This window comes from Corylus avellana, chromosome 6 (assembly GCF_965113065.1).
Source record: "Corylus avellana chromosome 6, dhCorAvel1.hap1.2, whole genome shotgun sequence".
Taxonomy (NCBI): domain Eukaryota; kingdom Viridiplantae; phylum Streptophyta; class Magnoliopsida; order Fagales; family Betulaceae; genus Corylus; species Corylus avellana.
The window spans coordinates 18,674,972-18,697,278 of NC_142495.1; the positions used below are offsets into that span (position 1 = coordinate 18,674,972).

At 39.7% G+C, this 22,307-nt stretch overlaps 3 protein-coding genes across 3 annotated transcripts; all 3 read right to left on the reverse strand.

Moving 5' to 3' along the window:
* Positions 1-1,611: 1,611 nt before the first annotated feature.
* On the reverse strand, positions 1,612-2,154 carry LOC148584979 (uncharacterized). The gene has a single exon (XM_088517620.1). The coding sequence runs from the start codon at positions 2,152-2,154 to the stop codon at positions 1,612-1,614; it is 543 nt and encodes a 180-aa protein (XP_088373746.1).
* A 306-nt stretch (positions 2,155-2,460) lies between these two features.
* Positions 2,461-4,312, reverse strand: LOC148584980 (uncharacterized). The gene is made up of 3 exons (XM_088517622.1): positions 4,121-4,312; positions 3,417-3,881; positions 2,461-3,207 (listed from the first exon to the last, which is right to left on the reverse strand). Exons 1-3 carry the CDS (start codon positions 4,310-4,312, stop codon positions 2,461-2,463), a joined length of 1,404 nt encoding a protein of 467 aa, XP_088373748.1.
* Positions 4,313-4,474: 162 nt separating this feature from the next.
* LOC148584981 (uncharacterized) lies at positions 4,475-5,005 on the reverse strand. The gene has a single exon (XM_088517623.1). The coding sequence runs from the start codon at positions 5,003-5,005 to the stop codon at positions 4,475-4,477; it is 531 nt and encodes a 176-aa protein (XP_088373749.1).
* Between the last annotated feature and the right edge of the window lie 17,302 nt (positions 5,006-22,307).

Below are 22,307 nucleotides of genomic sequence, written 5' to 3' on the forward strand. Positions count from 1 at the left end.
CTGTTGTTGGTCTTCTTGGTGTATATATATATACCTTTCATTTTCCAAGGGTTTGTGCACTATAAATACCCCTTAGGGTTGAAAGAATTCTTCATTCGATTGACTATGCTTTTTTTTTCTTCAACTTCTTTCTTCATGGCTTCTCTCACTCATCTAGGAGTTTGGCGAAGACAGAGTCATCGGCTGCTTTTGCCTCCCCTTTTTTTCTTGGAGGCGTGTCATCTTCGTCCCACCCATCGACTGAACGGGCTCATTCTCATGCTCCCGTCGATTTCAAGGCAGAAATTGCCGAACTACGGTTATTGTTGGAGGCACGGGAACAGTGCTTGGTGGATCGTTGCAACCAGCTGGCAGAGTTGATGGCCGACATTGAAGTGAAGGATTATCAGATAGCTTGGAGAGACCAACAGCTAGAGTCACAAGATCGACAGATTATGGATCTCTAGGCTTATATCGTTAGTATTCACGAGAAAAGATGGGAGAAAGCCTCTGAGTTTTATTTTGCCACCCGGCTATTTTTGAAGGAGGGAGAGAAGTACCGGAGACTTCGTTGGAAATACTGGCTTTGGAAGGCTAGGGCCCTTGAGAAAGATGGTTCATCTGATGTAGGTCGCCGTCGGTATCCTTCAAGATAAACGGCAATGGCCCTTCTAGGGCTTTAATTTTTTTCTTCATCATATTCATGGGCGATTTCTCAAATGTGATTTGTACAACGTCACTTTGGACGTAGAGTACCAGATCGAGCCAAGGGTCTGTTGTAACTTGACATTTCATGTAATTGATCTGACTTGATCTGTTGTAATAGAATCTTCTTGCGATGTGAAGCTTTAAATGAAATGGTTACCTTTGACTCCTTTGCTATGCTGTGTTGTGTCTTTTTGGCCTTGTTTGTTTGTTTTGTCGTGCTTGAAAACTTCAGTCTCCTTGGTTGAGGGCTCAGTCAGGTTATAGGTTTACTCCCCGATTCTTAAAGTGGAGATTTTTTTTGCTGAGGGTTTACTCCCTAGTTCCCGTGATGGGAGATTTTTTTTGCTGAGGGTTTACTCCCTAGTTCCCGTGATGGGAGATTTTTTTTGCTGAGGGTTTACTCCCTAGTTCCAAGATGAAGATATTTTTTTGTTAAGGCTTGTCTCCCTTTTCCGAGATGAAGAGATTTTTTGTTAAGGGTTCTCTCCCTTTTCTGAGATGACTGCAAGACAAGGAATGCATTATCGGGCCCAATGGTCGTTTTGACCAAGGGTTCTCTGACGCTCAAATGAGTTGTCATAAATTGATTTTTATAAACAATCAGAATTATAAAGAAAAATGAATGTAATGGAAAATTACTGATAATATCTTTTTTAGGTGCTCGGCATTCCAAGGTGTTGGTAGTGGCTTTCCTTCTGCATCCTATAGATAATAGGCTCCTTGTCTATGGCTTCGAACGACTTTGTATGGTCCTTCCCATGTTGGTTCGAGCTTTCTTGCTGCTGGATCTCGGGTGGCTATGCTAACCTTCCAAAGGACCTAGTCCCCAATCTTAAACTGTCTCGGTTGGACTTTTTTGTTCAAGTATCTGGCTGTCTTTTGTTGATAGGCTGCCATCATTGTCTGAGCATCATCCCTTTTTTCCTAAAGCAAATCCAGGCTTAGCTTTATTCCTTTTTCATTCATCTCAGGGTTGTAATGCTTTACTCGGAAGTTGATCGAGCCGATTTTGACTGGGATGACTACTTCGGATCCAAATGCCAAAGAGAAGGGAGTTTCTCCGGCTGGCGTCCGGATTGTTGTTCGATATGACCATAGCACCTTTGGAAGAATCTTTACCCACGCTCCTTTCTTGTCCTCGAGGTTTTTCTTCAAAGTTTTCATAAGAGTCTTATTTGTTGCTTCTACCTGACGGTTGGCCTGAGGATGCCCAGGAGATGAGAAATAATTTCTGATATGGAGCTTGGCACACCAACTTCGGAAAGGTTCACAATCGAATTGCTTTCCATTGTCGGTTACAAAAGCATGCGGAATACCGTATCGACATATGATCGCTTTCCAGAGGAAGTTCCTTATATTTTCAGTGGTTATAGTAGCCAATGCCTCTGCCTCTGCCCACTTAGTGAAGTAGTCAATGGCAACCACGAAGAACCGACATCCTCCTTTTCCCATTGGAAGTGGGCCCATTAAATCGACCCCCCATTTGCGCAAAGGGCCATGGGGCCGAAACTGGGCTTAATTCTTCTAGTAGATTGGCCAACATTCTGTCAAAGCGTTGACATTTGTCACAATGCTTTATAACTTCATGGGAGTTTCGATTCATTCCCAGCCAATAATATCCTGCTTGGATGGCTTTATGGGCAAGCATTCTCCCAACCGAGTGGCTGCCGCACACCCCCTCATGAATTTCTTTGAGTACGTACATGGCCTTATCTTTGGATAGGCATTTGAGTAGAAGGAGGGTGTAACCCCTTCGATACAGCAAGCCATCGACTAGCGTGTATCGTGCTGCTTGGATGCGAATCTTCCGAGCCAGTTTATTATCGGATGGCAGCTTGCCTTCCTGAGGAATTGTAGGATGTCACGGCCCCAATCTGGACATTGCTTTTTCCCCTCAATGCATGCCACTTGGCTTGTTTGGCTAATTGAAGGTTCGGCTAGTTCCTGGATTGGGTGACCAACCGTTATGATTTCTTCTTCAGTTGCGAAGTCCATACGAGCTAGGGCGTCTGCTTGCGAGTTTTCTTCTCTAGGAACCTTTGTAAATATTATCTCATCGAAAGATTCCATGATCTTCTTCACCTTCGCCAGATATTTCTTCATTTTGCTTCCCCGAGCCTCATATTCGCCCCGAACGTGTCCAACCACTACTTGGGAGTCACTTTTGACCTCCAACCTCTTGACTCCCATTTCCCTTGCCATGTTCATACCGAGGATCATGGCCTCATATTCAGCCTCATTGTTGGTGGCGCTAAACTTCAACTGTACGACTGCTTCACATTTTTTACCGTTGGGTCCTTCGAGCACAACTCTGATTCCGCTGCATTTCCGAGTTGAGGACCCATCTATAGATGCCACCCATGTCTCTTCTAGATTGGCTTCTTCTTCCTCGGAGATGTCATAAAATTCGGCCAAGAAATCCGCCAACGCCTGTCCTTTTAAGGACGTTCTCGGATGGAATTCTATATCGAATTCTCCGAGTTCTATGACCCAATTGACTAATCTCCCTGACAAACCTAGCTTTTGCAGGATTTTTCGTCAGGGATACTCAGTCAATACCTTGATTGTATGGGCTTGAAAGTATGGTCTCAATCTCCAGGTGGATGTGACCAAGGCGAATGCTAACTTCTCAATCCACGGGATCCACGGGCTTTATTGACGAAATAGACAGGCTTCTATACTCCTTGCTTTTCCCGTATTAGGGCCGAGCTTATAGTTTATGGCAACACCGCCAAATACAGGTATAGAGCTTCCCCTTCGACCAGTTGGCTTAATAGCGGTGGGTTGACTAGGTATTCTTTCAATTCCTGGAAAGCTTTGTCGCACTCCGGACTCCAGGAGAAAGCTTTCTTAAGGATTTCGAAGAAGGGAAGACACTTGTCGGTTGAGTGACAGACGAACCGATTCAGTGCCACTATTTTGCCTGTCAGTTGTTGCAGCTGCTTTGTGCTTTTAGGCGTTGGCATTTCCAGGATCGCCTTGATTTTCTTGGGGTTGGCTTCAATTCCTCTTCGAGCGACAATGAATCCGAGAAACTTGCCCAAGGCTACTCCAAATGCGCACTTAGATGGATTGAGCTTCATCCCATAGTGCCTTAGCGTATCGAACACCTCGGCTAGGTCAGCTACGTCATTGACCGCCCGTATGCTTTTCACTAGCATATCATCTACATACACTTCCATGTTTCGCCCAATCTGCTTTCAAAACATTTTATTAACTAGCCGTTGGTATGTAGCTCCAGCATTTTTCAATCCGAACGGCATGACTCGATAGCAATATAGAGAACACATCCATAAAGCTTAGCAGCTCATGTCCCGAAGTTGAGTCCACAAGCTAGGCAATTCCAGACAAAGGATAATTGTCTTTGGGACATGCTTTGTTGAGCTCTATGAAATCAACGCACATCCTCCATTTTTTCGTTCGACTTCTTTACCAGTACCACATTCGCCAACCAAGTAGTGTTCTGGATTTCCTTGATGAATCCGGCTTCCCGCAATTTCTCGACTTCTTCAGTGGCCGCTCTACTTTTTTCAGTCGAGTACCCCCTTCTCTTCTGTTGTATCAGTTTGAAACTAGGGTTAGGGTTTAGCTTGTGTACCACGACCGAGGGCGCTATTCCAGGCATGTCGTCATGGCTCTAGGCGAATACATCGTAGTTACTGTGGAGGAATGACTTGAGTTCTTTTTCGGTAATTGGGTCTAGTTGAGACCCAATTTTGATAACTCTGTCAGGTTTGCAGACCAAGATTTCCTCGAGATCTTCGACAGGTTCACCACCCTTTAATTGCTATATTTCCTCCTTACTGATGTTCCCCAGGGCTAGGGCTTCCGGACATTCCTTCATAGAAATGTTGTAACATTGCCGGGCTGCCTGTTGATCACCCCTAATTTCCCCGATGCTGTGTTCTGTCGGGAACTTCACCTTGAGATGTGCGGTTGAGGTGATAGCTCCTACTTCATTGAGAGTCGTCCTTCCAATAATGTCATTGTAGGCTGAAGGTCGATCGACCAACAAGAAACATACCATTATAGTCGCCTGCCTTGGATACAACCCGGCTGTTACCGGTAGCCCAATTGATCCGATTGGCTGTACTTTCTCCCTCGTGAATCCCATTAGGGGGCAGTTGGTTGGGATGATTTTCTCTTGTCCCAAATTCAACTTTTTGAATGCAGACCAATACTGGATGTCTGTCGAGCTTCCATTGTCCCCCAGGATGTGATGGATGTTATGATTTGCCATCGTTAGGGTGATAACCAAAGCGTCCGTATGTGGGTGCCAGACACCTAGATAATCCACATCTGAAAATCCGATCACCATCTCGTTTCTTCAGGGTTGCTTCATGGGCCTCCCGACGGTGTAGATCTCGTGAAAGCTTTCCAGTTGTAGGGTGTAAGCCTTCCTTGCTCTCCCCGATTCTTCTCCCCCGGCGAATCCCCCAATTATGGTGCAAATTTTTAGGAGATTAGCTTGATGTTGAGGCTCGCGGGTTGGGTGCGCTGGCCTTCCCTGGTTCTCTTCTCGCCTTATTCTCTCCTCCCGAGGATACCTGTCCTAGTTTTGATGGTTAGAACTACTACTTTGATACCGCTCCTGTGGATGCTGATTCTTGGGAGGATGATACTGTATCTCTAGAACGTAGCTCTCCCAAGGTGGAGCCACTCTCCGTTGTTCTCCCAAAAATCATACAAGTTTACTATTTTGGATAAACTTCTCAATGAGGTGCCGGAAGGCGATGCAGCCCTTTGTGTAGTGCCCATTGACCTTGTGGAACTTGAAATATTAGTCTAAGGTCTAATTCTGTGGGGCCCCGGGAGGCCTGGGATATTTTGGATCCTTTTTAATTTTCATCAAGACCTCGGATATGTTGGCGTTGAGTGGAGTGAAGTTGTGATAGCTAAACTTCTTTTTGAAATGTTTTGGGGCGTCAAACCCCGGTTGATCTTTCCTCTTCTTCTCCTCCTACTTCTTAAGAGTCTTCCAGGCTGACCTCATTGCCTTCACGGTCTTTGCTTCATTAATAAACTCCTCTACTTTGTCCAGTAGCTCCTGGAGGGTGTTTGGTTGCTTCCTTGTGATTTTCCTCTCCACGGGCTCGTCGGGCGAGATTCCATTGTAGACGACGAAGAAGATTACACCATCTATCAAATCTTTCACCTTCAATTTTTTGGTGCTAAACCAACTCAAGAATTCCTTTAAACTCTCCCCCTCACGTTGGTGTAGTGTCAATAAGTACCCGGATGGTTTTTTCCTTTCTCTAGAACCCAAGAAATGGGTGAGAAAAATCCAAGCTAGGTCCTCGAAGGTTGCCACGGAATTGGGGGCTAAGCTTCGGAACCACTCCCTGGCGTTTCCCAAGAGTGTAGTCTAGAAGGCTCTGCATGCTATTTCGTTGGGAATAGCATGTAGCATCAGATGCATCTGATACTTCTCTAAATGCTTGGTTGGATCTCCAACTCTAGTATAGCTCGAAATTTGCGGTGCTTTGAACTTGTGGGGGAGCGGATGATCAATCACCTGCTCGGTGAAGGGTGTTTCTGTCCTAGCGAAGGGTCTGCTCACCATTGCAGTCTTGTACTTCTCTTTCTTCTCCATGGCTTCCAGCTTAGTTTTAAGCTCTGCCAATGCTTTATCCACCTACCCTTGTGGAGTCGTGATTGGTAGCGATTTCGCTGTTTTGCGGGAGTTTTTAACTTTGTGAGTATGGCTGTGTGGGGGAGGGCGGCTCTCACCCTTATGGCTGTGACCATCGGAGTGGAGGTTCTGGTCATCAGAGTGATGATCGTGGTTTCTTAATCCATCTGACTCTCCCGATTGACTTAGGATGGAGACGGAAGTCGGAGCCGCAGCTCTTCATTTTGCTTGATCAGGAGTACAATTTGTGTTTCGAGTGAAGCAATGCACTCTTTGTGGCCGGCATTCTGATGCACTGGTGGAGGCCTCTGATTATCTTGCACCAGCTGTTCCTCAGTGGGAGCTTGGCTTCTTGACCTGGTGTTCACCATTGTTGCGGATATTTGTTTTTATAGGAAGGAAAAGTCGTTTCCACAGACGGCGCCAAACTGTTGATGCAGTTTCCTGCATGGTGAATCCAAGGGGATCTGAGTCCTCGAGCTATGCCTCTCGTGAGTAATCTTTCTATAAGTCTTGTGGCAAATTTGCAAAACAAAACACACGTTAAGAGGTTGCGCTAGGTGTTGGCTGGCGATTCCTCCTCCGATGCTTAAGTTAGTATGTGTATAAGTCTACTATGCAAATTTTTGGTCCTTCATACCTTCGGAATGAGGCCTTTTATAGTTGAGCATGCGGAGGTGGTTATGATGGCCAAGCGGAAGATCCGGGATCTGGTCATAATGGTAGGAAGGGTTAATGCTTGCGCTCCTTCTCTTTATGACTAGTAGGAGGCCGTTACATATGTTGATCCAAGGATTGTCTGTACCGGCGAGGCGGCTTTAAGAGCTGGATCGTAAGCGTCCCGACTATCCTGCTAGGCACGGATTGCCTATGTATCCGAAAGTTAAGTGCGAGAGGCTCACAGTGATCCTATGCTTGGGTTTTGGCTGCCCGGGAGTGCATGGGATGTTGTCGTATTCATTGCTTTGCATCGGGCACCTTGGGTGGGCCCATTTGGATGTACCGAGCTTTCTTAGGCTCATGGGCCCTTGGCCCGTGGGTTTGGGATGACCCGTGGGCTTCAATCGCCAGGTTTATTTGTAACAGTTTGCAATATAGCTTTTGCAAGTACAAGGTCGAATTCATAGGGAATTGTCTTGTGAAAATTAATTTCTATCTAAACTAATTCTATTTTAACCTAGTTCCGAATTTCGAATTGTGTCATGCCAAAAATATAAACTAAACTAAAAACTGAAATGTAATCAAAAGATAAAAGACTAAGGTTTCAAAATTCACCTCACCAAATCAAAGCACACATTCTCATATTTTGTTCATACATCCAACAAGCAATTAAACCCTATGCATGTTCTATTGTTTTTATAAAATTAACATATTGAAACATTCATTGAATCCATCATTATTACAAATCACAACGAATATCCAATTGAGACCAAGACGTCTAATGTATCCGTTTGAATAACCAAAAACAGTGATATCCAATTTCAATCAAAAGATTCAATGTATCTGTTGGATAAAACACAATGAATATCAATGTTTTCACAATTTATAAATAACAATCAATCACAATTTTCTCACATAATTGAATTGAAATGAACATACACTACATTAAAGGTCGGAATTGTATGAACCACATGAGAAATATAAAACAAATCAATGGAGAGGCTTCATCTTCAACCTTAGTTGAAGAATTAGCCTCTCATGACAAAAAGAATCATAAAGAAACTAATTAACTTCATTAAAATCAAATACTTACAAAAGAATTCGAGTTCAAAGTGACAAAATGCTCAAAAAACACGAAACGACAAAGAACGGCACCCCTGGCGCGCCTCTGTACGTTTTACAATGAAAATGGTGATATTTATAATTTTAATTAGGGTTTCAACACTGCCAGGCCAGACGAGTGCACTCGATCGCACACTAGGTAGGCTCGATTGCACTTGTGCATCAGGTCTCTTGCGGCGCAGTGCTTGGGTTCTTTTCTTAAATTCCTTGCATCTTTCACATTAAGACTGCAGTTTTCTCTTAATAACCTGCAAAACACTAAAACACCAAAACTAACATAAAACATCAGACAATAATAAAGCTAAAGGCTTAACAAGTATAAATTAAATGGCCCAAATATGCAATATTTGGCACTCAACATTTGTCAAATTGCGTGGAAGTTCAGAAGGCCAAAGTGAAGTCTCCCCTTTTCTTTATTTTATGCATTTACTTTATAAATCCAAAAATAAACAATCATCTTTTAATTAAGTTATTTTTAATTCTGAAGAACTTGATAACAACCCAGTGTGGTCCTTGAGGTTTGACACCCTCTGTATTGCCCTATCCTATAAGGATTCATTTTATTGCGAGTGATAATTTAATTATTGATTATTTTTGCACACAAAAAGAACACATCAGTAAGTCTCTCCAAGAACCACTTGCCCCTTACCATTTTTCACAAATATTCTTGATTTCTCTTTATCGTCTTGTGTTTGGTGCTAACGTGTGCCGTGGACCCCAATCGTGTTTGGGGGTTTGATATTTTGTCTGCCCTAGATGAGAGGGCTTTCTGTTGGAAACATGGAATGTCGGTGGAGCTAAATAAAGAGATATGCTATAGTGGAATAAAAAGACTATTTTTTGCCTATGAAAGTCTTAGGTGGCAAGAGGCTACATGCCCCATCTATAGTTATTGTGGCCCTATCCACTGATGGGTCTATATCCTCTTATCACCTAAGACTTTTATGAGCGAAAAATAATCTTTTTATTGCACTATAGCATTTCTCCTAAATAAAACCCAACCAATGGTCTCGTCTCCTCTAAAGATTACCGTCCATTCAAAGCTCGACTCAATATAAAATGTTGCATTTTACTTTTTGGACACATTTTCCAAGTGAACCTGACTCAGTACTCCAAGTTGAGTTGTGTGTTTCTTTTCGAGGTGGAACACAAGACAAAGAAACGTTGCTTTCAATGAACATCGTCGTTTCTTTTTCTTCCCTTATTGCTTGCTCGTTTTGCAAATGGATATATTTCAAAACGATATATATATATATATATATATATATATATATACCAAGAGGGGGAAAATAAAGACGGATCAAGAGGGGGAAAAGAGATTGATTCTGGCTCTGATACCAAGAGAGGGAAAATGAAGAAGTAAAACAATGGAAACAATATTAATGCAATGAAGCAGTAAAACCTTCCATGTAGGAGGTAGAACCATCCATGTAGGAGGTATATGCAGTTAAAATAAACATGATGCAAGATTTTCCAGAGTAAGCACGAAATTGGAGCATATAAAAGAGTAATGGAACAAATAGATAATGAAAGGATATCAACAGATTTGATTAATGATTAACAAGAGAACTTACAGATTGAAAATGTAAATTGGAAGTAGTGAAGTTACAAGTTAAAAACGGAAAGGAATACAAGTTGAAAGCAGCAGGCAAGAGTGATTTCAGGTGTTTGGGCTGAAAGCTTCTGCCTTACAATGAAGGGGACTTGTCCTTTTATAGACAGAGTCCAGCAGTAAAATTACATCAGAAAATAAAACAGTAAAAGTAAATATTGTAGTGTCGGCAGATCCTATAGCATACTGTAGTGTCGGCAAGCACGGTAGCAGGTACTGTAGTGTCGACAAGTGTTTTAGTGGAAATTAAATAGAATTTTAATAAATGGTGCCACGGAGGGCAAATGGGCTGTCAATGGTGCCACGGAGGGCAAATGATCTATCAATAGTGCCACAGAGGGCAAATGAGCTGTCAATGGTGCCAAAGAGAGCAAATGATGATCTGTTAATGGTGCCACAAAGGGAAAATGATGATCTGTCAATAGTGCCACGGAGGGCAAATGAACTATAAGTCTGCAAGTCCAGGGTAATAATTTTCACTGTCTCCTGGAAAACCAGAATTTCCAAAATAATCTCTTATGGGATTAAAAGTTGCTTCAGAGGATGCATCAGATTTCTTATCATTTTTGTCATCATCAGAACTGGAGCTTTCATCAAGAGAATTGAGTAGTGCTTTTAAAATTTCCTTCTTCTCTTTTTTATTCGAAGATGACTTTTTCTTAGAAGAACTGGAAGAAGTAGTAGGGGCAGTGGTCTCCTTGGGAGGAGAAAGGAAAATGCTGAGGGTTATCAGCTGGGCAGGTTTGCCAATGGTTAATGGTTTAGGAGTAAGAGGAGCTTGGGTTTTTGGTAATTGGGATAATGCCTTAACATTCTCAATCAATTGATCAGTTTGTGGGTAATTATCCCACCATTTACAATACCAATGTCGTTCCAATTTGTCATCAAGAATAACATACTGCCACTTAATGATCCAGGGTACTTTGAATTTCTTGGCAAAATGGAGAGTGTGGGGAAATTTGGCCCCATATTCATCAGTGTGGTAAAGATTTTTGAATGATTTAAAAGCTTCAACAATTTTTAATGGGAGAATATCAGGAATAAGACCGAATTTTTTCCACCAATTGGAGAACCAGAGAGGGCGAATGCCTTCAAATTCTTTATCAAAGCTCAAGAACCAGGAGTGGTCAAATTTGGAATTTTGAAAAAGGAAGAATTTATTGAAGGCATTGACGTAATCATAATAACAAAAAGGAATTGAAAAATTATCTAATTTCCTGAGCTGAGAGGGATGCTCTCCCCATTCTTTTTCAGAAATCATTTTGTCAAAATAGACACTGTGGTAAATGAGTTCTTGGGGATTAGTTTTGCAGAAAATTGGTTTGAAATGGACAGAATTTGTTTGAAGTAAGATATTAGTATAGTAAGAAAGAGTTTTCTGAGGATGCTCAAGGACCCAATGAAAATTTGGGGGAAAGTAGGAAGTAGCAATTTGAGCAGGAAATTTTAAGTGGGGTCTATTTAATTCAATGTGGAACAAATATTCAGAATGAGGAAGAATGACATAAGCTGAGGATTTGTCATATTTAATGAAAGGAGCCACAGTCCTTTGGGAAGCAACAACAAAAGAGTCATAGTCTGAAATAAGAGCACTGGAATAAGTGGCCGGTGAACCGGGATTGAAAGCAGAGAAACGATTGGTTAATGCAATGGCTGAGTTCGTAGCTGGAGGGGCAATAGGAGTCTCTAGCATAAAGGCCAAAGGCTTGGATTCAATCTTCTCCTTGTCCTTTTTGCTGGCCATTCTGGCACTGCAAAAATTCACGAGTGAGAAAATCTGGGATTGAATTATTGGAACCTTTAATGTATTCAATGTCAAAATCAAAAACACTTAAAAGGGCTTGCCATCTAGCAAAAATTTGTTTTGATGCAATATTTTCAACATCTTTTTGCAATATGTATTTGGCAGATTTACAATCAATGCGTAATAAAAACTTTTGATTTAGTAAATCAGACTGAAATTTAGTAATGCATAAAACTACAGAAAGAATTTCTTTCTTAATAGTACTATAGTTGGTTTGAGCTTTATTCCAAGATCTAGAATGGAATCGAACAATTTGTTCGGGAGATCCTGGAGAAACAATTTGTTTCAGAATACCTCCAAAGCCGATTTCAGAAGCATCAGTTTCAACAATTTTGAAAGCATTGTCTGAAGGAATTCCTAGACAGGGTAAAGCTTTGACATGGGTTTTAATTTCTCTGACAAGGGAAGTATGTATGTCAGTCCAAGGAGGAGGATTGTTTAATAAACAATCGAACAAAGGTTTGCAGTGTTTTCTGAGATCTTTGTAGAAATCTGCAATATAATTTAAAGAACCTAGGAACCTTTGGAGCTGATTTTTATCAATGATGACATCAGGAATTTATCGGCAAATTGAATGGCTCTATCAATGAGTCTTATTCGACCTTCAGAAATATCAAAACCAAGGAATCTAATTTTGGTTTGGAAAAGCTTGATTTTTTTAGCAGAAACAACAAGTCCATTGTGTTTGACTGTTTCTAGAAACGAATTCAAATGTTTCCAGTGTTCATCAATAGATTTAGAATAAATCAAAACATCATCAATGTAGACAATAGTAAAGTGACTGAAGGGATTGAAAATGTCATTCATGATATTTTGGAATTCACTTGGAGCATTTTTTAGACCAAAAGGCATAACATTCCATTCATAATGTCCAAATGGGGTGGTAAAAGTAGTCTTATACCTATCTTTGTCATCAATTTGGATTTACCAAAACCCAGACTTCATATCGAACTTAGAGAAAACTATAGCCTCACTGATGCGACTAACTAAATCCTTTCTATTAGGAATGGGGTATCTGATCCATTCTAAAACATCATTGAGTGGTTTGTAGTTGATTACAAGCCTAGGGGTTCCCCTCTCAACTTCGGCATTTTTCAAAACATAAAAGGTAGCACAAGACCAAGGAGATTTACTCTTCCGAATAATTCCTTTAGCAAGTAGGTCAACAATCTCTTTTTGACAAAAATCTAAGGATTCAGCATTCATTTGGATGGGCCTAGCTTTAGTGGGGATTTTCTTTTCAAAAAAATTTTTAATGTAAGGTAAAGAAACAATGTGTTTTTTCCTATGCCAAAAAGCATTAGGAAGATCATAACAAATAAATCAATGATACGAGTATTAAAAGAGACAATTTTAGTTTGCAATAATTTATCAGAAAGTTGTTTAGCAATTTTTTTGTATTTAACTTATTGTTTTAGAGAATTTAAATGTTTAGTTTTGGCAGTGATAATATTAAATTGGCAAATATCAATTTCAAATTTGTTAGCAAAATAAAATTTTACTCCAACACCCATTTTAATAGTTGAAACACCAGTTTCATCGACAGAAAAAGGATAAAGCATGCAAATGAAAGGAAGACCAAGAATAACCTTTTCAGTCATATTTTTAACAAGAACGGCAGGAGTATCAAAACAGACATTTTCCTAGCAAACATGTATACTATTTAATTCATATTTGATTTGCAAACGGGTTCCACTGGCAGAGTTCAATCTTTCAGTGGATTTTTCAAAATATTTGCTGGGAACTATACCTTCTTGAATACAATTCAAATTAACGCCAGAATCAATCAAAGCAATAGTATCAAATGCATAATCAGGAGCAATGACAATATGAACTTTAGAATACCATTTGGATGGAACAATTTTGTTAATAAGACTGATAATCTTGGTGTCATTGTTTATTTCATTGGAAATCACTTTATAGCTAGATTCCGCTTCATCATAATGCTCAGATTGCTTATCATTTTCATTATCAGAATTGTGATCTTGAAAACAATTTTGGATTTTCAGAATTAACAGTTGTTGTTTTAAATCATTATTATCAGTTTTAACAGTAAAAAGGTCATTTTTCAAATCTGCAATGTCTTTCTTGATGTTACTAATCTCATGCTGCAAATCTGAGATAGTAATTTCTTTGGTTTTTTGTTTAGAAAATCGTTCTAAAGTTTCATCAAGAGAGATTTTTGTATTGTTGGGTTTATTAGCATTTTTAACCATGGTATTCTTGAGTTTTTTAATGTAGTCTTCTTTTAATTCAGGATTTTCAATTTTTGAAATTAAAGTAATTAGCAAATTTTCTTGTTCTTCAGTTTTTGAAATAACATTGCAAGTTTTCACATTTTTGCAGCAGGAATCATTGCAACCAATTTTGAAATCATTATCAGAAAATTCACTAGTAGAATGATAATCAGAATCACTTGAAGTAGTCAAAAATTCACAATCAGAAGAACTTATTGATTGTAAGATTCTAAAAAGATTTGCTTTTTCATTGTCGTCAATTTTTAAAGTATTAATTTCTTTTTTTCAATTTTTTGGGTGGTTCAGGGCACTTGTCAGCAAAATGTCCTGATTTTCCACAATTAAAGCATTTTCCTTTGGAAAAATATTTATCAAATTTTGAGTTATTCTTTTTGGATTTATTAGCTGCAGGATATTTTTTAATTGGTTTATTAAATTTTCTTTTCTTGTAGCTATTGTAATATAGAGCAGGTTTTTTCTTGAAAACTTTATCAAGTTTCTTTCTATTTCTCCTGGAGGGAGCCATAGGAGGTAACCCAAATTGTTCACAAAAATTACTCATTTCATATTTAGCTTTCTTTTTATTCTTCAACTGTTGTCTTATCATTTTTTGGTCAATGCACATTTTTATGCCAAGTTTTTTAACAATAGACAACAAATCTCCATAAGTTAAGTTTTCATATTCAATTAGTCTAGTGTTAGAGTTAATGAGTTCATCTTTAACTTTGTGAACAAATAATGAAGGTAATCCATCAATAAATTTTTTTTTCCAATAAGGTTTTTGACTATCAGATCTAACCATAACTCTAGAAAGAAAAACATCTTGATACCATCTATAATCAGACGTAGTAGGACAACGAAGATTATTCAGAAAATCAGAAATGCAAGAAGTGATGTTAGAAGGGGTTCCAATAAAATGCTTAATGATGGTATAAATTAAAGTGTTAACACAATCGGGTTCACCAGTGCCATGTTGCTCATCAAATATAGGTAAGCCATCTTCATCTTTTTTGACAGCTTTTCTAATTTTTTCTCGAGATTCTTCAGTAAGGTGTTTATCCCACCAATTGCGAAGAATTTCAAAGAAACCACTAGAAAGCAAATCAACAATTTCTGATTGGCTTAAATTGTGATTAGTAACATAAGCATTAGCAACCATACACATGTGATTCATTTTATTCAATATTTCTTGTTCAGACAAACCGTCAATGCTCCATTCATAGAGTTTATCAGCAGAAACAAAAAACTGAGATTGAAAAAATCTTTCTTCAAACTGTAAATCAGGAGGAGTGGGTCTCGAATACCAGCTTTTTGTAACATTAATAGGCTTTTATTTATCAAAAATTCTTTGGAGTCTTTGGTCAGGATCAAAATTTTCAATCATGTTAATGTTGAAATCAGAAGAATACTGAGAAAGTTCAAAGTCATTTGAATCATATGTTTTAGAGCTTTTTTGGACAACACAAGCTTGTCCAGATCCAGAAGCTTTATTAGCTTTTAGATCTTTTAACATTTTGTCAATTCTGTCAACATTTTTTTGATTAGTGGTTTTCAATCCAAGATATTTTCATCATGAAGAAAAATGATGGGTTTTTCAATTTTACAACTAGAAGTAATAGGAAAATCAATTTTGTCTTCAATCCGATCCAATTGTTGGCCAATAATATGAAGAGATTGGTTTACGAAATTGTTTTGTTCAATTATTTTTTTGGTTTCACTATGAATAGTGGCAGAATCCGGAGCTTTAAAAGGGGAAGCTTTAACAGTTGTGTCAGTTCCATAAGTTTTAATTAATAAGTTTTCAAGAGGAGGATGAGAAGCTTTAATAAGGGTTTTATCTTCTTTAACAAAAGATTTTTTAACAACATTTAAAACATTATTGCTGAGGTAATGTTTTTGAAGGAAATCAAAAAATAGAATATGTTTTTGTTCTTCAATCATTTTTTCAGTCCAATGGACTTTGATAATGGATCTTTCTTTTTCAGAAAAATTAGAGCGGTAAGAATGTCATAAAGCTTGGTTTTCTTTTGAGGAAAAATCCTTTTGTAATGCAGGCCAATCAATTTGAGAAAAGAAATCTTTGACAGGGGCATGAAGAACATTTAACTGGTGAGGAGGAGGGAGAGGAGCATTAAAATCTGAAGCGGATGGAGATAGTGATCCTCCATCTTCATCAGCTTGAGTAGTTGGAGGAGTTTGCTTGGCAGTGTAAAAAGCAGAAGAAACTTGAGAATTATTAGAAACACCTTTTAATTTTAAATCACGTTGAGCAAGAAATTTATCAATATCTTGGTCGAATATCTTGGTCTCTTTATCGTAGACCTTCTGAAGTGGTTGAGCCAGCAAAAGAATTTCTCCTTTCATTGGTTAAAAGTGGTCTTTCAATTCTGTTAGTAAGATTCAAGTCAGAAAAACTAATTTTTACAGATCCATCTAAATATTGTTGGATATAATCAAGATTACTGGTATCATTTACTACTCTGGCAGGCTTAAATACGTTTTCCAAGAGCCAATCGTTGGGAAGATTAATTTCATCCCATCAAATCATTCTAGGAGTTCATATATTAGCATCCTGAGTAGAGCTTTGGATCAAAACAGTAGAGCTACCAGAATTCTTAATAATAGCCTGAGGATTTAGATTGGTTTTTAACAATTTATAGTAAATACAGTAGATGATAGCAAGAGGTCTGCTTCCTTCTTCCATGTTATAACCAGAAGTTAAAACAATCAGAGTTAGTGCTTTAAGAATATGAATGTCATTCAAAGCAAGAGTTAAATTAGGGAAAGTATCAAAATGAATAGGACAATTAAACAAAGAAGATTGAATCATACCAAGAATACTAGTCTGAAAATCAACAAATCGAGCATCATAAAGACATAATAAAACAGAAGCATTAATGCCTAATTTAGTCAAAGGTATAACAGCAACTTGAACAGATCCAACATGCAGAAATTTATATCTTTTAGCAAGAGAATCATTGACAAATTTTTTATTAAACAATTGAAATTTTTCATTGTTGCTAGAAATAGCAAATGTTTGTTCAACAGTTTTAATAGAGTATTCAGCTCTAAAAATAGATTTAGTCCAAGAGGTAGTGTAAACTTCATTTGGAGAAAGTTTAGGAATATTCCATTTATCAAAACTAAAAGAATTATTATCTTCAACAGAGAAATGTTCAGAATTAACAACATCTGGTGGTAACGAAGACGACCTAGAGCTAACGAAACAACTGGATCTCCACATTTTCAAAAGCTAAAATCTAAAACTTTCTTTTAATCATGGGCTCTTCTCCAAGAACTCACAACACATACCCTTGGCTAAAACTAACCCTTCACCATGCCCTAAGACGCCAAACTCAGGCTTAAGACGGGACTTAGAGGTCAACCGAGGTTACCTAACGGGGTCGTTGGTTTATAACTGAGAAAAGAGATATGAAAGCAAAGAAAGCAGAAGATCGCAGAAAATGGAAACAGGGATCAACAACTCTTATGACTCTGATATATATATATATATATATATATATATATATATATATATATATATATATATATATATATATATATATAAAATGATTTATTTAGCAAAACTAATAGTCTTCTCAATACCTTTTTTGTATATCCTCGAAAGATATTGCGGATCTTTTTTGTTGCAAAAATATTCCCATAGTCCAATGGGCTGGAGTGCTTTTTGTTGATGCACAGTTTTCCTGATGATGACGTGGCACGCCTGCCGAGTCCGAGTTGATCAACACATGAGTGATTTGACTTCACAACGAAGAAGAAAGAAGGATCGAAGAGACCGGGGGTGAGCCGGTGGGAACACTCCGATGCCAAAGACAGAATGGGAAAGAGGAAAAAGATATTAGCAATAACCACAAAGCTTAGATAGCAAGAGTTACGATTACATTTGCATTGATAACATGACTTGTATTCATAGCCAAGGTGAGAGTTTGATTTCCCACACGTTCAGGAATCATACCCCTTGATATTTGCTGTGCAAACATTCAAATGAAGGATCATGTTTGTTAGCTATTTCGTGATCTCAGTGGCCCAAGATCAAGGGATAAGCATTATAGCTTTTGGGCCATGCTAAGTTAGAGCGTCCGAGTGGAACTCGATCGCCTTCATGATCTTAGATGTTAACTGGTGTATCTTGATTGATATATAGATGATCTGGACTGTAAATAGATATGGTAGCTTTTGAATAAACAAGATCACTTATCTATTAACAGTAGTATCTTCCAAGATATCTGAGTTATTCCCTTTACCGAGACCCGTATGTCTTGAGTTAGTCTCGGACTTTATGGTCTCGGCTAAGGGGGTCTCGGACCTTTATGGTCTCGGACATGTAAGGCTCAGATCACATGGGTCTCGGTCTTTAAGGTCTCAGCTCACATGGGTCTCGGTCTACTTGCCCAAATCCTTATTGGGCCTGGGCCTTTTCATCATCAAGCTGGGCCCGAGGATTACCGAATATTGAATGATTTGATCTATGACGCAACAGTTACCCCCTAATTTCCATGTTTTTAGAATCAAGGAAATTTCATGTCTACAGAAATAGGTCTATCTTCCAAGGCTGTCCCCCATGTGGAGACATTCAAGACAACTTGTGATCTTCTGAGTTCCATCTCGGACTGCTGAGGTGGGAAAAACTTTTGAAATTTGAGTTTCAAATTTTGGGTGGTTCAATTTTCAGATCTCAGCGGGAAAAACTTTTGAATTTCAAATTTTGAGTGGCATCGATTGGTATTCCTGAGACGCTGTCGGTTCATTAAACTAGGTACTCGAGTACCTCTGCGCGTCACCTGCCAAGGCGTGCTCCTCTCGGTGCATTTAATGCACGTATTGTCGAGGCTAGTTTTTAAAAGGCGGTAGACTTCCCTTTTCGGACCTACTTCCCTTATTTCCTGGTCAGAGCTCTAGTTTTCTATTTTCTCTCCGAGAGCTTTCTTTCTTCTTCTTCTTTTTCCTTATATCATCAAATCTAGCGACGAGGGATCAGGCTCCGATGGCCTCGGTGGCAATACTTATCCAGCTTGCTAGTGGCCATCCTTAACCAGGGCCGATGAAGCCAGAATCCGGGAGGAGTGTTTTATTCCCAAATCTGTAAAGTTGCGGTTCGACGACGAACAGGTCGGCGCTATAGTGCGTTTTGATGCGCACGAAGTTTGTTTCTATGAGACGATGTTTCGCGTTGGTTTCTGACTGCCCTTCCCATCGGCAATGCAAGAATTGCTGAGCTATTTGAACCTGGCTCTGCATCAGATTATGCCCAACGCATGGAGGGTTATCTATGCCTGCATGTTGCTTTGGCCTATGGCGCTTGGACCGGGGCATTATCTCTCTGCCCAAGAGTTTTTATGGGTATACCGGCTCCAAAAGAACCCGAAGCGCGAGGGCTTATATAACTTCCAATCACGACGGGGAAAATTCATTCATGTAGATAGCAAATATTCCAACAACCATGCATGGAAAACCAAATACTTTTTTGCTACAGGTCAGTGGGAGTTTTACCCTACCGAAGTCGCCCAAGGCCCGAGAGAACCTCGGAAAACCTGTGTTCCTGCAGGGAATGCATCCAAAGAGCCCATCCTCACAGAAGATGAGCAGAGCCGTGTGGACGACTGATAAGCGCCAAATGTTGCACATTTAAGCCCCATAATTTGCATATGTTAATTCCTTAGTGTTGTTATTTGTTTGATTTTGTTTTGTTTTTGTGTTTTCAGGTGTTTAATAAAGATACAAGAAAATCATTGTTTTTGGGCTCAAAATGCAATTCAAGTACTGTATCAGTTACTGTAGCGGACACTGTAGCAGGGGGTACTGTAGCAATTTACTATAGCGATTACTGTAGCTACAGTGCGCTCGAGAGCACATGGGCGCCAGAGGCAAAACAAACTAAGAAATTGAGAAGGAAAGTTTTTTTAGGTCTCTCAATCCGACTGGGAGACTGAAATATGATTTTTCTGGGATTCCTAGGGCTTTTAGGGTTCTCCTAATCCCTATAAATAAGCCTCTAAGCATTGAGAAAAGACACATCGCTTCTTAGAGCTAGAAATCAGAAAATTGTCTTTGGAGCTTAGAAGATCATGAGCGGCTAAACCCTTTTGTGGGGTGTTGATGTAACCCTATCCAAACACAATGGTTTTATTGTATTTAATTTCTAGATTTTCAATTTATGCATGTTGATTGTATAACTATGAGGTTTGCTACAATTGATTTCTGTTCTTCATATTAAATGCAATTGTTCTTAAATTCGAAAATCAATATTTGTGAAATTCTTCTCTTGTCTTAGAAAGTATTTTACTTTTATTGATCTCAAATCATTCTTGTTTTCTGTGATTATGAGAATGATGGTTATACAATGGGTTTAATTGACATATGATCAATAAGATTTGATAGGCCATGCCTAGGGAAGACGGATTGTACTACACCCTAGTTTAGTGTAATTTAGGTAGACAATCGGTGCCAACCGAAGATGGGTTACACTTATTCATTGACTATATGTATCCTGTTAAAGAATTTGATAATTTATACATAGGGAAGACGGGTCGTACCGCATCTTAGTGGTTAGGTGGACGATCTATGACAACCGAAGATATATTATGCTTATTCTTTAATAAGGTAGTTTCTTGTTTATTTATAACATGCATAGAATGAATTTCTGGGATTAATTATGATTAACCATTGTTGTGCGGATAGAGGTGAAGTCAATACCCTACACTCTCTCTCTTATTTTAAATCTCTTTTATTTTCATGTACTTTAGATTTAAAGCAAATCAAATCAAATCTCCTTTTAATTAAGTTGATTTTAATCTTTCGAATTTTGATAATAAAACTCCTGCAGTCCTTGAGGTTCGACACCCTCTCTATAGCCCTATCCTACAAAGATTCGTCCTATTGCAAGTGGTTATTTTTATAATTGATATTTTTTGGTCACAAAAATACCACATCAACGACATTTTGGCATGGACTCGGAAACACGAGAGTCTGCTGAACTATTCTGTGTTAATTTGTACGGCCTCGGAAGGGAGAGGCCTCGTCACTTAGGGAGGCGTTGGCGGAGCAAAAAGGAGGCTTGCTTCCATGATCATCCGGGACCCTACGCTCATTGTCTCGGATCCTCCAACAGCTAACACTCAAGGAGCTACCACGAGGAAGCCCAGGCTTGATAAAGGCAAAGCCAAAGTAATCGAGCTACCGAAACAAAAGAACTTCACACTTCGTACAGGTGGGGCTTTGAAAATAAGTGGGGAAATAGTCTCACCTGTGGCTCCTCAATTTCGAACTACGGGGCCCTTGAAAATGGATGCTAGGGCTAAAAAACTTAACACTCCTCCTCGGGTAGCCAGGGCTTTGTGCCTAGTAGATGAGCCCGAAGAGCCTGAAGAGCCCGAAGCCCCTCAACTGAAAAAGAGGAGGCTGGTAAAAGCGGCAGAAGCAAAGGTACAAGATCAATTTGCCAGCTTCTTGGCTACCAGGCGAAAGACTGGTCTTGGACCTATGGTGAGACCCATATGAGAGGTTGAGGCCTTCCATGCAAACGAGCCCGTCCCGGTGCGGCCATTAAATGCTACTCCTTTGGCCTCGGCTAGAGCTGTGGCCGAGACTGCAATTCCCATCGGGTCCATATCACTCCAACCTCTAGGCTCAAATATCCAACACATCTTGGATGAGATTGAGTTGGAAGTGCATTCCGATAGTTCTGTAGGGATGATGCGTGAAAGGACTGAGGGGCCTACTGTAGTTGCCGAGGAAGCTTGACCTGCACCCCTATTGCCGAGAAGGAACCGAAAGCCCGTGCTTCAAAACCAGCAAAGGTCCGGCCGTTGAAACCCATGCGTGCCAAGAAGGCTGCTGTTGCCAAGAAGGTCTCGGCTGCCGAGAGAGCCTCTGCTGCCACGACCTCGTCTTCTTTTGTCTCACCAGTAAGTCCTCAAGAGGTGGATTGGACTATCGGCGGGCCCCTGGCAAAGTTCAGTGGTGACCTGAAAGGCAACCCTTTCTTAGCGCTAGTGGATTTGATTCCACACGAGAACCTTACGATGAAGCATGACACATCTGCTCAAAGCATGATTGAGCAGATGATTTTCTTTCAACTTTTTGCAAGTATAATATCTTTCCCCTTGTTTCTCTTTACATACACATATGCTAATCAAATTCTTGTTGCAGAGCATCTTGAAGTCGCTGATCCTATATTGTTACTTCCAGATGGTGGCCAAGGATTCGGCCACCAAGACAAGCAGTCTCGAAGAGAGGGTCGCTGATCTAGAAGCTAAGAATGCGAGGCTGAAAGAGACGGTAGCCAATCAAGATAAAGAGCTACTTCTCTCGGGTCAACAGCAGTCAATAATGCAAGCCGAGACTTTCAAGGCGGCTGCTGCTCGAGCAAGGGCTGAGTCAAAGGTCACAGAGCTGTTGTCTGAGATTGAAGGTCTCTAAGCTGAAGTAAACTGGCTACAGGAAGACAATTCTATCATAAAAGAAGACCTGAATCAACTGGAAGAAGCGTACACAGGGGTCTCGGATCAACTGAAATTGGCACAGAGTGAG

What these genes read in the sequence shown, in the direction of transcription:
- LOC148584979 (XM_088517620.1), bottom strand. Translation starts at nt 2,154, where the DNA reads ATGGGCCCACTTCCAATGGGAAAAGGAGGATGTCGGTTCTTCGTGGTT.
- LOC148584980 (XM_088517622.1), bottom strand. Translation starts at nt 4,312, where the DNA reads ATGCCTGGAATAGCGCCCTCGGTCGTGGTACACAAGCTAAACCCTAAC. An exon ending in GGTTGGCGAATGTGGTACTG is followed by an intron (nt 3,882 to 4,120) that starts GTAAAGAAGTCG and finishes TTTTGAAAGCAG; the next exon opens with ATTGGGCGAAACATGGAAGT. An exon ending in CTCTATACCTGTATTTGGCG is followed by an intron (nt 3,208 to 3,416) that starts GTGTTGCCATAA and finishes ATCCTGCAAAAG; the next exon opens with CTAGGTTTGTCAGGGAGATT.
- LOC148584981 (XM_088517623.1), bottom strand. Translation starts at nt 5,005, where the DNA reads ATGGTGATCGGATTTTCAGATGTGGATTATCTAGGTGTCTGGCACCCA.